General features: G+C 50.3%; 1 protein-coding gene across 1 annotated transcript in view; it reads right to left on the bottom strand.

The window, feature by feature from the left end:
- IFT172 (intraflagellar transport 172) overlaps positions 1 to 16,282 on the bottom strand; it is a 1,142,656-nt gene extending 1,126,374 nt beyond the window's left edge. The window contains exon 1 of the mRNA XM_078650113.1: positions 16,134 to 16,282. Coding sequence (XP_078506239.1) covers positions 16,134 to 16,172 — 39 coding nt within the window. The 5' untranslated portion in view covers positions 16,173 to 16,282. The remainder of the gene's footprint in view (positions 1 to 16,133) is intronic.
- Between the last annotated feature and the right edge of the window lie 1,565 nt (positions 16,283 to 17,847).

Here is a 17,847-nt window from a genome sequence, read left to right on the forward strand (position 1 = left end):
AGCAGGACAACAAGACCAGGAGCAGCAGGAGTCTTCCAAGTTGCAGTCCCGGTGCCCAAAGCAAAGTCCCGCAAAGTCCAGAGTGACAAGACAGTCGAAGATGAAGTAGTGTCTTGATTTGAATCTTGTCCCACAACGAATCTAGGGACCCACTCACAGGTAAGCACTTAAGTACCCTAAGGAAAGGGTTGGGATGATTCAGGGGTCCCTCCCAGAGGAAGGGCTGGACAGTGGGGAAGATACTACCATGTCCTTTGTCCAGTTTTGCGCCAGAGTTGAGCCAACGGCTCCCTGAACTGGTTTGAACTGGAGTATGCAAGGAGGGCACCAAGTCAGCCCTTCAAGCAGTCTCAGTGGTGCTGGCAAGTGCCCCCACCCTGCCTCAATACACTAAACCCTGTCTGGGAGGTAGTCACACCTTCCTGTGACAGGATATCTAATGTTCTGCCTTCCCCTGCTCGAGCTTGGCTCAGCAGGAGGGCAGAAACAGGTCTCTGGTCTGCCACAGCCCTAGCTTGCTGTCTGGTAGACTGGTACCGGAGCACTGAGGGCCTCCCGGAGGAGATTTACAGTGCATGGAATCATACCTCGGTGTGGGGGTATGATTCCAACATGTTTAGTACCAAACATGACAGGGTTCGTTACAGCCATTAAAGATATGGTCATTGCGTAATGACGCAGTGCCCCTCTATAAGTTAAATGGCTGATGCACTTACCACCTAGGAGAATGGACTCCATAGGTTGTAGGGGTGTCCCACTCAAGCAGGGGCACTCTCCCAATTAGAACCGAGCACCCTGCCTTCAGGATTCAAAGGCCTACCTTAGGGGTGACATAAGTTTTTCGTGTTGTGAACTCAGATATAGGGAAACCTATATCTGTTGTAAGTGGTGCTAGCACCAGCTTACACATGTTGAATGGCAGGCCTGTAGTCACAGTTTGAGTGGTCTCCCATGGGTGGCATAATACATGCTTCAGCCCATGGGGGACCCTTGGTGTACCCATGCTCTGGGTACCTCAGTGCCACCTACTAGGGACTTATAACGGTACACCAGTAATCAATCTGGGATGTACCTAAGTACTCACCATAACCAATTTAGGGGAGAAAGCACAAAGACTGGAGTCCTGATTAGCAGGATCCCAGTCAGAAACAGCATAACACAAAGCAAAAAGTAGGGGTAACCATGAAAGCAGATCCTACTTTCCTACAAATCCCTGGTGTGTAAAATACTGTAATATGTGTGGATATATGTGTTTTAGACTTTATGGACAAGGCACGATTGTCGCTGCTAGCAAAATAATCTCGATGTCCCGAATAACTGTTGTTGGAAATGGGGGTTGCCCACGTCTCAAAGGGGGTAGCATGGCATCAAGCGGGCAGGCCAAACTTCGAGGACATGTGAAGCATTCACGCAGTACCCACAGACGACACACCAATCACACCACAAAAGAGTCACGACACCACCTTTGGTTGGAAAAGAATAAGTTTAGTGTTATCTCCAACCTGCAAGGTAAAAAGAAATAGAATAGTGGTAGTCACAACAAGGCGCCAACTGGCGCCAGAGCCAAGTACATCATGGGGAATTATTTACATGGGACAAAAGGGATGAGTCCATAAGTCCATGCTGCAAGGAAAAAGGGATGGTTAAATAAACATTAGCCCTGGAGCCAATCTGGCGGGGCCAACTCAGGCTCTCATCCTTAGGGGGTTGTAAATGCAGAATACCACATTAGCATAGGTATATATATCATGCACAATCACGCCAACCCACCCCTGTAAAAGAAAACAGAGCATCACAGCACATCTAATATTAGACAGGAGCACCTGTCATGAATCAACCTGGCTGGCTCATTATCAAGGGCCCTGAACAGGGGCCTAGAATAACTCATCAGGCCAACAAGGCATTTATGCATTTAACATGGGCCTGACTTTAGGCCTATGAACCTCAACCTAGGGCAAACCCTCCTCAGAGTATAGACATATAGATTAGATGTCAGGCCTAACATTTCAGGGAACATCAGGCAGAACGGTGGCATCACTATAAACATAAACAGCAGGGTGTACACAACAGCCAATCCCCTGCATGAACATTAAGCCTACACATTATAGAGCGATGTTAGGCATTAACCCATGAGCATGAGCCTAATCCTCCACACTGGTGCACCGTTTAATGAAGGTTCCCTAGGCATCTGTTCCCTCCCAGCTCACTCAAGCCAACCTATATGGGGGTGTGCCCTTAGGCCTTGCCACACTAACACAAATCCCAAGCCCTACACTAGCTGGCATTCACCTCGTCACCCCAGGCAGGGATTACTAATGTCATGGCCCAGCTCAGAGGCCTGGCAATCCTGCTAGTACTTCTCCCGGGGGCTCCGGTGTATAATTAGGGCCCACTAGCTCAATTACAATGTCTCCCGGGGGAGAGGGGGGCGAGCACCGACCCTGTGCCCCGTTGCCCTCTTCACTCCCCACACAGTTTAATTAAAGCCCCACTCACCGGGCTACTCCGGGGGTCCTCTTCCCCTGCATGACTCTTTTCCGTGAAGGGGGGCAGGCACCGGCAATGTGCCTCGATGCCCCCTCCTCTCTCTCAGAATGACAGCCGGGCCCCACCTTTCTCACGGGGGCCCAGGACTCCACTGTGCCGGTGTGCAGGGCTCTCCTCACTGGCTGGGAGCCCCGCAGGAATACAGACTTCCTCCGGCCGGCTCCTGTGCGTGATGGCAGGGCTCCTCCACCACACGGAGCCCTGCAGGCGACGCGCTGCTCTCGTGGTGCCCTGCTTTGCTTGGGGAGGCGGGGCTAGCACCGACAGTGTGCCCCGGCCCCGCCTATCCTCCCGGCCCCACACTCAGGGCATAGACCGGCAGGGTAGGCTCCTGCTCCGGTCAATCTCAATCGGGGCTCCCCTCTCGCGATCACGGGGCCCCGCAACGACTCTTCACCCGGGTCCCCCTCCTTCCTCACGGGGACCCGGGGCTTGAATTCAGCTTCTCCGGGCCTTCCCGGCCAACCACCAATCCCTGCGCGGCCTTCAGAGGTCACGGCCGCGCAGGCCAATCCGTGCGCGGCGGGGGCGGGCCGATGACGCAGCCTGGCCCCCTCGTCACGTGTCACGGGCCGGAACGGCTTCAGGGCCTAGCGCGGCCCTCTCTCAGCTTCGGCGGCCCCCTCCTGGCATCGGGGGCTGCCGCAACGTTGCACACCCCAGCAAGGGGGGGGAAATCTCCTCAAGACAGCGCCGGGCTGCGGCGGTGATTTTCGGCGCTGCCACACAGCGCGAGGACAGGACAAGGGGTAGGCTCCCTTTCTTGTTATAAAGTCCCCTCACAGTCTCCTCAGCACCCGGGCTGCGACGGTGATCTCCGGCTGCGACAAGGGGTAGGCTCCCTTTTTAATTAATTATTTAAATCGGCCCAAAGCGCGCCTCCACAACAGCGCTATTCACAGGCTGCCAGTCTCCTCAGAAAACAGCGAAAACGGCGCTATTCACAGCGCACTGCTCCTCCCTCTGCCCAACAGAATAGAGGCAGTTCAGGGCTTCTAGGGACACGCAGCTCCTCACAGTCCTTCTCTAGCGCTTCCAAATTATAGCGCTTTCCAGGCAGGACAGTTCAGGTCAGGGCAACAACAGTCTTGGAGTTTACAGCGCTTAGGTAGGCAACCCAGGGCTTCTAAGTAGGCTCCTCACGGAGGGGGGCGAACAGTTCCACAGCCAGCCCCAGGGGCACACTCCTCACCTCCTGGGGGGTTCAAGCCCACAGCATTCCTCCTCTTCTGGGTACCTTTTTCCCTCAGCGCTGGCGTAGTCCCAGGTCCCACAGCGTCAGGGACCTATGAAGAGTCCTCCCTTGTCAGGGGCCCATGGGGACAGCAGCGGGGGGGGTTTATAGGGGTGCAGGGCCCAGCTCACAGGTCCATGTGGCGGTAGCACCTCACAGCAGGTCCCCCTCCCTTCCTTGTCCCAGCGCTGACTGACTCTCTGGTGACACTTCACCCTATTTATACCCTCCTCCCAGGCAGTGCCAGGACCTTCTAGAATGTTGGCACATCTAGCCTAAACTGGTTCTAGGGGAGGGGGTGAGCACCCTGGGTGCCAGGCTTTCCCTCCAAAACTAGGGGTAGCTGGGTAATATTATCTAGACCGCTGACCTATGTCAGTCCAGTGGCAAAACCCATGGCCATGGCATCCATTTTAAAAGCAATACATTTCAGTCAGGTACATTTCCAAAATGGGAGTGCAGTTTTAAAATGGGGGATTTTACAAGTGCTCACATTATGTCAGGTAATTACATTTTTCAAAAGGGGTCTCACACCACTCATGGCCTATACAGGTTTAATCCCATGGGGGAGACATTCAAATTAGGGGGTCAAAAGCGAAAAATTTTGGGGGAAAAAGGCCAAGTCCAACACGACTCCCCCCCAGCCAAAAGCCAGGGTAGACATATCAATGCCTTGATGGGCTTCCCTGCTTGGGGCGGAAAAAGGTGGACGCAGGCCTGCAACTACAGGAGCACCTGCAGTCTCTCCTCCACTCTGGAACCCAATGGTTCTCTTTCGCATCCCTCCTTTCACCAACAAAACCACCCCACTGGTGTTCCCTAGTGGGATGTTTCTCCTTCCTAGAGTGGGAGGCTCTAGCCTCAGGCTTGTAATTCCCTTGGACCACTCTTCTCTCTCCAAATTGCCACTGGTCCACCCATCTGGGGTCTACACCCTCAGACTGACCAGCCCTTAGGGGCGAGGCTCTCCTCCCCCTACTTCTCCTCCTAGGGTTCCTCCATCTCCTACGCTGGGGGACACCCTCACACAACTCTCTCCCCAACCTGGAGCCAAAACCCACAGGCTGAACCGGTGACAGGGGCGAGTCCTCCCTCTCCCTGCACCCCCTCCCAGAGTCCCGCACCCTCCTAACTGGAGTAGTACCCCTGGGAGTCACTTCCGGGGGGACTCTGGTTACAGAGGTCCCTCCCACCAGAGCAGGCAAACCCTGTCCCTGGCCACCCAACCCAGGATCTGCGCCCTGTGGCTGAGCCGGTGACAGAGAAGAGACCTTCCTCCCTCTGCACCCCCTCCCAGAGTTCCGCACCCTCCCACTGGGAGTAGTACCCCTAGGAGTCAAATTGGTAGGGACCTGAATTACAGGTACCCCACCCTCCAGGTCAGGCAACCCCTTAACCTGGAACCCCAGTCCAGGATCTAAACCCTGTGACTGGTCAAACCCCCGAACCACTGGAGCTCCAATTAATGATGCTCCGGGTCCTCCTGACATGAGGGGATCCTTTCCACGAGAAGGCACACCGGGACAGCCTAGACTCCCAACCTGGGGTTCCCTAAAAGAACTCTCCAGTCCCTGTGACTGCAGTTGGGGCATCTCGGGACACCTCCCCGTCTCACTCCCTCCTTTAGATGGGATGTGAGGCCCTACAACCCGCCCACTATCCTGGGACCTAGCTGGGCTTCTCACCTCTCCCGCCACGCTGGGTCGGAAGATCCCTGCACCTCTCCTTTCTGGATCACTCCCCAATGTCTTCCCAGACGCTCTGGCACTTACCCAGAGGTCTGCCTCCCGTGCAAGTTCCCTGGGGTCTGAGAACCCGCACTGCAACAGATGGTGACGCAGTCTTGGGACACAACTCCTTAGCATGTGCTCCCGGATAACGGCATGGCACAGCCCTTCCCAATCCTCCACTGCTCTCCTCACCACCCAATCCTCCAGTACAGTCCAACACTCCTCCTCGAACTCTCCCCAGGACTGATGGAACAGCTTTCCCCTGCCCCTAAACACTAACCCGTCCTCCTCTTCCGGGGAATCAGGCACAGTCTCTTGGGCTTCGGGAGTGGGACTCCTTGCACTGGACCTACACTCGCTGCCACCACTGGATCCCACCCTCTCCGGTGAATCCAGACTCCTAAAACCACTCTCAGGGGACAACCTACCCACCTGAGCTGATCTCTCTCTGGCGAAGGCCCTCTCCGCCTCTGCCATCCTCTCCAGCGCTAGGACTTTTTCAGTCTCTAGTCGCTGCTCTTCTACCCTCAGCTGCGCTAAGCCCTCGGCATGCCTGAGCTTTGCCAGCGCCAGCTGATACTCCCTTTCCTCCCTCCTATCTACCCACTCTTCTGGGGACAGGGAAAGGGATGGGGCAGTGCCCCCGGGACTGGACCCAGTGCGAGACTCCCTATCTTCGGTGTCCTCCACAGCTACTGGCGTCTCTGCCCTGCTAGACTCTTCCTCCTCCTCATCGGAGCAACTACCTCCCTGGGTTCTGGATGGGGAGCCCTCACTCTGGTCTCTAACCCACTGACCCTTCAACACTTCGGGGGGGTAGTCAGACAAGTCCCCATTAACCTCTAAGGCCTCTCCCCTCTTGAGGGCCTCATAGAGAAACAAATTCCTCCTAATGTTCCCTACTGGGGGTATCCCTCTCTCCAGGAGGAAGTCTATCACCTCCTGTTCGGTGTACTCCATCAGTTCCACTTCCTGGTAAATCAACCCCATCGTGGCGAGATACACCCGGGACACACCCTCCCAGTGGAACAAGGGGACACAATTGTCAAACACTTTCAGGAGGAAGCAACAATAATCCCCACAACAAGGCTCGGATTACCTCCAAAGCTCTATTTGCAGTGTAACCCGTGGCCGCTGTGGTACTGCGCAAACACAAGTCCTATCCCACCGCTCTGCCACCAAATGTTGGAAATGGGGGTTGCCCACGTCTCAAAGGGGGTAGCATGGCATCAAGCGGGCAGGCCAAACTTCGAGGACATGTGAAGCATTCACGCAGTACCCACAGACGACACACCAATCACACCACAAAAGAGTCACGACACCACCTTTGGTTGGAAAAGAATAAGTTTAGTGTTATCTCCAACCTGCAAGGTAAAAAGAAATAGAATAGTGGTAGTCACAACAAGGCGCCAACTGGCGCCAGAGCCAAGTACATCATGGGGAATTATTTACATGGGACAAAAGGGATGAGTCCATAAGTCCATGCTGCAAGGAAAAAGGGATGGTTAAATAAACATTAGCCCTGGAGCCAATCTGGCGGGGCCAACTCAGGCTCTCATCCTTAGGGGGTTGTAAATGCAGAATACCACATTAGCATAGGTATATATATCATGCACAATCACGCCAACCCACCCCTGTAAAAGAAAACAGAGCATCACAGCACATCTAATATTAGACAGGAGCACCTGTCATGAATCAACCTGGCTGGCTCATTATCAAGGGCCCTGAACAGGGGCCTAGAATAACTCATCAGGCCAACAAGGCATTTATGCATTTAACATGGGCCTGACTTTAGGCCTATGAACCTCAACCTAGGGCAAACCCTCCTCAGAGTATAGACATATAGATTAGATGTCAGGCCTAACATTTCAGGGAACATCAGGCAGAACGGTGGCATCACTATAAACATAAACAGCAGGGTGTACACAACAGCCAATCCCCTGCATGAACATTAAGCCTACACATTATAGAGCGATGTTAGGCATTAACCCATGAGCATGAGCCTAATCCTCCACACTGGTGCACCGTTTAATGAAGGTTCCCTAGGCATCTGTTCCCTCCCAGCTCACTCAAGCCAACCTATATGGGGGTGTGCCCTTAGGCCTTGCCACACTAACACAAATCCCAAGCCCTACACTAGCTGGCATTCACCTCGTCACCCCAGGCAGGGATTACTAATGTCATGGCCCAGCTCAGAGGCCTGGCAATCCTGCTAGTACTTCTCCCGGGGGCTCCGGTGTATAATTAGGGCCCACTAGCTCAATTACAATGTCTCCCGGGGGAGAGGGGGGCGAGCACCGACCCTGTGCCCCGTTGCCCTCTTCACTCCCCACACAGTTTAATTAAAGCCCCACTCACCGGGCTACTCCGGGGGTCCTCTTCCCCTGCATGACTCTTTTCCGTGAAGGGGGGCAGGCACCGGCAATGTGCCTCGATGCCCCCTCCTCTCTCTCAGAATGACAGCCGGGCCCCACCTTTCTCACGGGGGCCCAGGACTCCACTGTGCCGGTGTGCAGGGCTCTCCTCACTGGCTGGGAGCCCCGCAGGAATACAGACTTCCTCCGGCCGGCTCCTGTGCGTGATGGCAGGGCTCCTCCACCACACGGAGCCCTGCAGGCGACGCGCTGCTCTCGTGGTGCCCTGCTTTGCTTGGGGAGGCGGGGCTAGCACCGACAGTGTGCCCCGGCCCCGCCTATCCTCCCGGCCCCACACTCAGGGCATAGACCGGCAGGGTAGGCTCCTGCTCCGGTCAATCTCAATCGGGGCTCCCCTCTCGCGATCACGGGGCCCCGCAACGACTCTTCACCCGGGTCCCCCTCCTTCCTCACGGGGACCCGGGGCTTGAATTCAGCTTCTCCGGGCCTTCCCGGCCAACCACCAATCCCTGCGCGGCCTTCAGAGGTCACGGCCGCGCAGGCCAATCCGTGCGCGGCGGGGGCGGGCCGATGACGCAGCCTGGCCCCCTCGTCACGTGTCACGGGCCGGAACGGCTTCAGGGCCTAGCGCGGCCCTCTCTCAGCTTCGGCGGCCCCCTCCTGGCATCGGGGGCTGCCGCAACGTTGCACACCCCAGCAAGGGGGGGGAAATCTCCTCAAGACAGCGCCGGGCTGCGGCGGTGATTTTCGGCGCTGCCACACAGCGCGAGGACAGGACAAGGGGTAGGCTCCCTTTCTTGTTATAAAGTCCCCTCACAGTCTCCTCAGCACCCGGGCTGCGACGGTGATCTCCGGCTGCGACAAGGGGTAGGCTCCCTTTTTAATTAATTATTTAAATCGGCCCAAAGCGCGCCTCCACAACAGCGCTATTCACAGGCTGCCAGTCTCCTCAGAAAACAGCGAAAACGGCGCTATTCACAGCGCACTGCTCCTCCCTCTGCCCAACAGAATAGAGGCAGTTCAGGGCTTCTAGGGACACGCAGCTCCTCACAGTCCTTCTCTAGCGCTTCCAAATTATAGCGCTTTCCAGGCAGGACAGTTCAGGTCAGGGCAGCAACAGTCTTGGAGTTTACAGCGCTTAGGTAGGCAACCCAGGGCTTCTAAGTAGGCTCCTCACGGAGGGGGGCGAACAGTTCCACAGCCAGCCCCAGGGGCACACTCCTCACCTCCTGGGGGGTTCAAGCCCACAGCATTCCTCCTCTTCTGGGTACCTTTTTCCCTCAGCGCTGGCGTAGTCCCAGGTCCCACAGCGTCAGGGACCTATGAAGAGTCCTCCCTTGTCAGGGGCCCATGGGGACAGCAGCGGGGGGGGTTTATAGGGGTGCAGGGCCCAGCTCACAGGTCCATGTGGCGGTAGCACCTCACAGCAGGTCCCCCTCCCTTCCTTGTCCCAGCGCTGACTGACTCTCTGGTGACACTTCACCCTATTTATACCCTCCTCCCAGGCAGTGCCAGGACCTTCTAGAATGTTGGCACATCTAGCCTAAACTGGTTCTAGGGGAGGGGGTGAGCACCCTGGGTGCCAGGCTTTCCCTCCAAAACTAGGGGTAGCTGGGTAATATTATCTAGACCGCTGACCTATGTCAGTCCAGTGGCAAAACCCATGGCCATGGCATCCATTTTAAAAGCAATACATTTCAGTCAGGTACATTTCCAAAATGGGAGTGCAGTTTTAAAATGGGGGATTTTACAAGTGCTCACATTATGTCAGGTAATTACATTTTTCAAAAGGGGTCTCACACCACTCATGGCCTATACAGGTTTAATCCCATGGGGGAGACATTCAAATTAGGGGGTCAAAAGCGAAAAATTTTGGGGGAAAAAGGCCAAGTCCAACAACTGTGAAAACAGAATACAGTGTTTGAAGATGGTTTTAAAGAAACTTAATAGAAAAATATGAGTTTAAACAAGCTTTGAAAGAAGTATGTATATAGTAATATGTGTAGTGCAATGTTCAGAATGGATGTGTTTACATATTATTTTTGAATGTGCTGGTGGTTATTAATTGTCTGCTTTTGTTTTTCATTTTCTCAACGTCACTGCGGGTATCGCTACATCGTCGTGAATATAAAAAACTTAAAGAAAAAAACAATGCTTATTAATTCACTGAGAAAAATACAAGCTTATAAAAATACGTCTTACAGTCCCATTTTAGAAAAAAAATACAATTTTAAAATGTAATAAAAAAATCATAGGTCACACCGACGTTATAGTTGGAAAATAGATTTTGAAACACCTTACAAATTCAGTGGAAAAAAAACAAAGGTTACAGGGATTTTATAGTTAATAAATAGATTTTTAAAAACCTTAGAAATTCACTGCAAAAAGTAAAGGTTACAGGGATGTTATAGTTAGGCTGACATTTCACTCGTACAAAACTAGAGAACTACAGCAGTTATAGTTAGCTGAGCTAACTATAACTCGCGTCTCCCGCAATGCACTGCTTATGACCTCACATATTACATCACTCATGACATGGTCAGTGACATCACTGATGACATCTCAAATGACATCATACACATAATCTCTGACGCATTCACTCACACCCCAATATAGCCTTTCATACATCCTGTCCAAATTCCACACTAACATTCTCAAAACCATTTACACACCCATACCAGTACTTACACACCAACTCACTGATTCATAGGTCTACACACATCCACTCAGTTACACATACAGCCACTCGTACGCCAACTCACTCACTAATACAGCCACTGATATACCCATTCATATACTCATACAGCCACTCACACAGTCAGTCACTCATAGAGCTACTCGCACACCTACTCACTCACCTATATAGTCGCTCACACAGCCATTGACTCACCTAAACAGTTATACCTACACCCACTCACTTATTCATATAGATATTAACATATACTCACTCACCCATACAGCCCCTCACACACACACACTCACCAACCCATACAGCCACTATCACAATCCCTCACTAACACATACAGTCAGTCATATACTCCAACACTCGGCTATACTGCCTTTCACATATCCAGTTACTCACCCATATACCACTGACACATCCATTCACTCACCGACACAGCCATACACACACTCGGTCACTTATACAGCCCTTCACTTACACACACTAACCCATACAGCCACTGACGCACCCACTCAGGTGGAGGAGCGTGGCTCAGTGGTTAGAGCGGCAGACCCTGATGATGAGGTCTGGCCCAGGACCAGGATTCAATTCCCGCCTCGGCGGTTCTTGGACTCAATTTCCCCGGACCTGATAATTCTCGCCTTGGTGTCTAGTCTAATCATGGGTCCCACTCTGTGACTCTGGGCAATAGCTTGCTTAATCTGCACAATGGCCCCAGCAGCGCTTGGATGCCTGGCTTCACCTTGGGGTGCCCAGGAGTGGACATTTCACAGGAAAGCCAGGATGAGTTCCACAGCTGTATGAATACAGCGCTACGAGACCTCTGGGTAGAAGTGCGCTATATAAGTACAAACACATTTACATTTACTCACTCATCCATGCAGCAGTCCCACACACCCTCACCCACTCACACAGACACTCATAAAGGTACTCAACTAACCAATCACCCATACAGCCACTCACATACCCACTCACCAACCCATAGCGCCACTTAGACTCCATCTGACAGACTGATACAGACATTCAGACAACCTAGTCAGTGACCCATACATTCACTGAGACACCTAATCACTCACTTATACAGTTAGTCATGCACCCATTAAATCGTCCATACAGGCACTCATACACCCACTGATTAATCAAAACACGTTGGTATATATATATATTTAACACTAATAAACTTTTTTAAACAATCACAGTCACTGGATGATGTTATTAGTGATGTAAATTGAGATGTCATCAGTGATGTTACTGACCATGTCATGAGTGATGTAATATGTGAGGTCATAAACAGTGCATTGCGGGGTTGCGGGTTATAGTTAGCTCAGCTAACTATAACTGCTGAATTTCTCTGGTTTTGTACGAGTGAAATGTCAGCCTAATTATAAAGTCCCTGTAACCTTTGGTTTTTATCACTGAATTTCTATCTTTTTTAAATTCTATTTCCTAACTATAACATTCCTGTAACCTTTAGTTTTGTAAAGTGTATATGTGTATATATATTATATATACACATACACACATATATACCTACCTACCTAGTGGCGGTCGCTACTGGGTAGTCATAGTAGATCTGCATTTCCATAGACTGAGCGTTTTTTGGTTTGCTAATAACTTTTTCCCCATTCGACAAATCTTCACACAACTTTCCAAAGAAAAGTACATCTACCTCAGCAGCTTCCTGGAAAGTTTCGGGGTGATCTGTCAAACAGGGACCGAGAAAAAAAAAGGGGATCCGAAAACGCAAAATACCCATGCATATTCCAATGACTAGACAAGGCTTCAGTAGAAACTGCTGAACTGAATTACACCCAATTCATCAGGAAGGTGGATTTTGCTCCGCAGTTTGTACTATTTGTGATTGGGTGTAAATCTGTTCAGTAGTCTTTGAGAAATTTAGGGTAAAAAATATATAGATACTAATATAGACTCTGGCAGGAAAGCCAATTTAAAAATATAGCATTCTGATTAGTCCAGGGAGCCTGATTTCCCTTGCGTCATTTAGCACTTGTGGAATTCAGACTCACTCGAGAGCGAGCGCTCTGACTGGGTCCCAGCAACATGAGAATTATGTTGCCGACAGCCATTACAGGACTCGGGAACTTAGTCTCCAGTCCTAAAGTCTTATTAAAAAAATGATGTAAGGGGGCATGGTACACTGACCCTCTAGGCCCCATTGGAGGGACCCAGAGCACCCCCACCCCCAAAACAAAAACGAGGAAAAAAAAACAACAATAAAAATTACTGTGATTCCACAAGACACTTGTGAGATCGAAAAAAATAAAAATTAAATGGCGGCCAGACAGCATTAATTTATTATAAGCCCAGGAGAGCCTACCCCTAGGGCTGCATTCATAATGGGAAGGGGGGCTGCATGGCCTCCACTCCGAGCCTCCAGAGGCCCCTGTGAGTCCACTCCCAGCGCCAAAAACAATGTTTATGAGGGAAGGGGAGGGGTCGCGTAGCCCCCCTAGCCATCGGAGGCCCACCCCAGGGACTAAATATACTTTGCATGGGGAGCATTTTTAAATCTCCCACCAAGCGGGAGCAAACACCAACTCCGCGCCCCGCGGGAGGGTGCTTCAAAAATGCTTAAGCCCACTGGGAGCAGACTTTAGATATGTTTCCCTTCCCGCAGTGATACAGGCACGGAAAACGATCTAAATATTGCTACCGCCAGGAGGGAGCAGCATTTTTAACTGCTCCATTGGGGCGGGAGCCATGCCGGCTCCCGCTGGATGCAGTGAGCTGGCTGGGGTCGCAGAAGCCTTGTGACTTCGCCAGCAGCCACTATCAACAGTGCCAGACCCTGGGGATGTGGTCTGCAGGTCTAAAATCGGCCTAGGGAGGGGGGATGCGTGCCCCCTCCTGCTGTAGAATTTTGGCCGCATGCCCACCCTCCCGCTATAAATTTCATGCGGCCGGTCCGGGGGATGGGGTCCCCAGGCCCCAAAATTAACGTTTTGAACACACACAAAAACACAGAAATTCAAGTTATATAGTTAGCAGCGCTAACTATAACTTGCATCACCGCCATGCACTGCTTATGATCTCACATATATCACTCATGACATGTTTTATGACATCAGTTATGACATTACTGATGACATCATCGAAGCTTCTTTTGTACACATTGCTCTATAAACGGGCACACCATTAGGGGTATCAAAGTAAGTGCAAAATAGTTCAGAAGACTATGAAGCGTCTTTACTACTATCATACAAACAACCCCCAAAGGTAAAGCAAGATTATGTTATGTGTAACATTAACCCTATACCAAACAGTTCATGGGTCGCTGAGTTCATGTTGTCTATTAACCACAGATGAAAGGATAACCTATCCTGCACACAGTGTTCAATCTGTACACAACTGTTCTGGGACAACCAAGTTCCTCCAGATATTTAAGCCCTGCAATTTAACTAATGCCCTACCACAGACAGTCTTTACCTGTATCAAATCACTTAAAGTCTCTGAACCTAAATTGAGAAACGAAATTGATAGGAGTAGAAAAGTGGGTACTGTTAACACTGTTTACTCTATGGAGAGTATGTACTCTATACCACACTGTTTGCAGACAGTGAAACTCTCATGGGAAATACACCACAGAGTATTAACAGTATCTACTATGTAGTGTGTACACTCCATCCAAAACTTGTCCAAACAACGACTATTCACTTAAAATAACCAAGGTCTAATGGTGATTTAGATCATATTATCTGCAGCCTTAATACTGTGGTGAAAACTTTACAGATAGCCCAACTTCTGAAGCAACACAAGCACATGTATTCAGGTTAATACCTGGTGCAAACAGTATTCTATGTTAGGTAGAAATTGCCATGCTGAGACGATTCTCCCTATTAACTAATGGCGGTTTACAATACTTAGTATGTAATGCATAAAATCTTTGCCCAGCTGGAAATATTCTCTGCATTAACAAAAACTTGTCTGGAGCATAATGAACTGTCACCTGCACACAGAGTTACTTTTCAATATAAAGATTTATAATGTGTTCAATATCTCTATACACCTAAGGTGCATTAGGAGCACATGAATCTTGGAAACACTTTTGCCAATTATCTGGACACAGGCTGTACAAATTTAGACAGAAAAGTGATATGGTAGTTACCAGCCACTATGTAAACTATAAAACAAATTAACGTACTCATTGGATGATGTCATCAGTGATGTCATCAATTATGTAATTAGAGATGTTATCAGTGATGGCCTAAACGATAACAGAACATGCCATGCATGATTTCATATGTGGCAGGAGCGCAAGTTATAGTTAGCGCTGCTACGCTAACTGTTTTTATTAGTTCTAAATATTAATGTTGTCACTAATAAATTCACCTATTGGTGACTGTTTTTTCCAGTAAATATCTCTCTATATATATATATATATATAGATATATATATATATATACCCAGAAACAAAGTAATTTAAACTTTTTAAGCAAACTGTGAATTAAAAAATACTGTGATCTGTAGAAGAGGCAGGGTCTTTAGAGTGTCTCAATCATTCCGATTCTCTTTTTCACACCATACTCTCCTGTAGTCTCTTTGTTAGGAATTTTCCTTAAGAAGCACTGAATCTACATATATCACATCTCTTTTCTTTCCTCTTCAGCATCCTCTTTTTGCTCACGCCTGCATGCACTTCTTTGCAGCGCCTTCGCTTTGCCAATCCCTTCCACACACAATGCACCCACTCACCTGTACGTAAAGCATTTCCTTTAACTCATACCCTGTCAATATTTTGACAGCTATGTACCTCTTTCACACACTTTTGCTTATAATCACAATTACAATTGGCACACCTGGCCGTTGTTCTCTGTACTCTACAGAAGCGTCAAGGATTACATGAGCATGTATTCCGAACCCCTCTATGACCTCTGACAAGCACTATGAAAAATTCATACTGCGTTTGACCTGAACTCCAGACCTCTCAGCCCTGTCCAAGCACACCCACAAACTGAACTCACATAGGTACATAGAAGCAAATCTTTTTTTGACACTGAGCACTATACACGAGTAATATGTCAAATGAAAAACCTGCAGAAACAAACCATTCTGGAAGAGGAAGCGCTCTTGGGGAATGCAAGACTAAATCAAATATGAAATGTAAATAGGTGTCAGTTTTTGTTGGCTGTCACAGGTGGTGGGCACAAGAGGGGCCAAGACATTTACAGATGAGCCCCCTTAACCCTAGTGGCCACTAAGCATCACTTCTAATGGTTTGCTCTTTGATTACCTCCCCTACAATTTAGGACCTAAACTGTTGGTTTCACCCTAAACCCCCTATAATACAAAAACAATACATCACTTTAATTACTTACAGTTAACAAGCATTGGGAAATGTTTACCACTGTTCAGTTTGTGGAGCTATTTTACACAACACTTTCATTTTATCGGTTGATTCTCTAGTTACCAGACAGCCCTGATTTCTGAAATGCCCCATCCTCATCCTCTAAGCCACTCAGCCTCCTGTGTGCCCTTGCCGCTGGTTGGGACCCCCACACCTGCCTCCCTCCATGCCCTCTCGGCGGGGGACGCCTCCCCCTCACCTGCGGGGTGAGCAGGGTCTTCATGTGCCTGAGCTGCATGATGCCGCCTCCGAGCTGTGCTCTGCGCCACTGCTCTCCTCTCCTCTCCTCTCCTCTCTAGGCCGGAGCCCCGCCCCTTCCCTGGTCACCCGGGCAACAAACTGTACACTCTCCCCGGGGCGCGCACGGATGACGATCCACTGAGGTCAGCGGATGCGCCGAGCACCATGGCAACGGCAGGGGCGCGGCCTAGCGCGGCGTACAGGGACAGACACGCAACGTGCGCGTTACGTCACGTGTTTATATGTTACTCATCAGCAAAAATGTCCAGCAGCAGCCCACCATTTGATGCCCTTGAGTTGTTGTCATCTCCTTCTGTTGCTAAACTGATACTTGCTGAACCCATCGTAGAATCTGAACCGCGGGCAGAAGAATGCAAACAAAAGCCATGGCCTGCGGTGGCTTCCCGCACATGGACTTGGGTAGTTGAGCGTCCAGCTCTGCTTCCAGCTGCAGGGTCACAGCTCCATGCCATAATATCCTTGTGCCACCCTCCTCCTCTTTTCAACATTTGTAAGGTCCCGGTGCGTTTTCATTCACAAACTTCAGTGCCAGGCCTACAGCAAATGTTCTACTTCTTGTTGCTCCCGAGCTGAGTATTAAACTCCTTTAACTGTGATTTCTAACACCAGGCCCAAACACAACGAACAGTTAGTGACAGATTAAGAGTTCTGGGGTTCAGGCTCTTTTGCCTGCATCTTAGTGTGGAGCAATTTCCTACTGGCTCCCCTTAGTAATCCAGCATATTGTGTCATGTCCGGGCACTTTAAATCCTCCTGAATATAAGACTTCTATGCGAGGAGTGCCTGTATACCTGGAGTGTCGTGTGTGTTAATACAAAGGCCTCCAGATGTGCATGTAGCCCAGGCTTTGTAGGGCACTGAAAAGGTGTAGCTTCAGTCCAAAAATGTAGATATCTTCTGCGCTTTGCATCCTCTCCCAATTCCTTTTTTAGGTCTCGGCAACGAGAACTATTGTCGCCATGTAAGCTCGCAAGGGAGTACAGAGCGGTGCACGAGCCGACCAGGGTCTGTGGACGCGCACACACCCAGGCAGGCAGGCACGCACCAGACACACATAGACAGACAGACAGACACACGCACGCACACACACGCTCACACACACACACACACACACCCTCCCTCTCTGCCGCCCCCCCTCTACCCCCACTCACCGGGCTCTTTCCCTCTGCAGCGGGTCAGTCTCGGCAGCAGGCAGACTCGGTGTCTTCTCCGGCGATCTTCAGCTGATGTGTACGCTAACGCTGCGTCTCCTGCGCGCCCACCACGCTGTTTCGCGTCCGTTGATCCTCAGCTTGTGATTACTACTCCTTCTAACCCGGATTCTAAATTACTATTTCTTGGTTCTCTAACTCAACTCTGTTGATTCGTAACAAACTGATATTCAGCACATTTCACAGTCTCGCTTTTGCCTCTCATAAATACAATAAGATTATTTTAAGCAAATGTCTACCCTGCTTTTGGTCCTGTGCCTATTATGCTTCGGACTATAGAGTTTTAGAAAGTGTGGTGGAAGATTCCATGAGTGCAGAGTGTGAGTGTGAGTGCAGAGTGAGTTTGCAGAGTGCAGAGTGAGTGTGCAGAGTAGTGAGTGTGCAGAGTAGTGAGTGTGCAGAGAGAGTGTGCAGAGAGAGTGTGCAGAGAGAGTGTGCAGA

The sequence above is a fragment of the Lissotriton helveticus genome, chromosome 6 (genome assembly GCF_964261635.1).
Source record: "Lissotriton helveticus chromosome 6, aLisHel1.1, whole genome shotgun sequence".
NCBI lineage: Eukaryota > Metazoa > Chordata > Amphibia > Caudata > Salamandridae > Lissotriton > Lissotriton helveticus.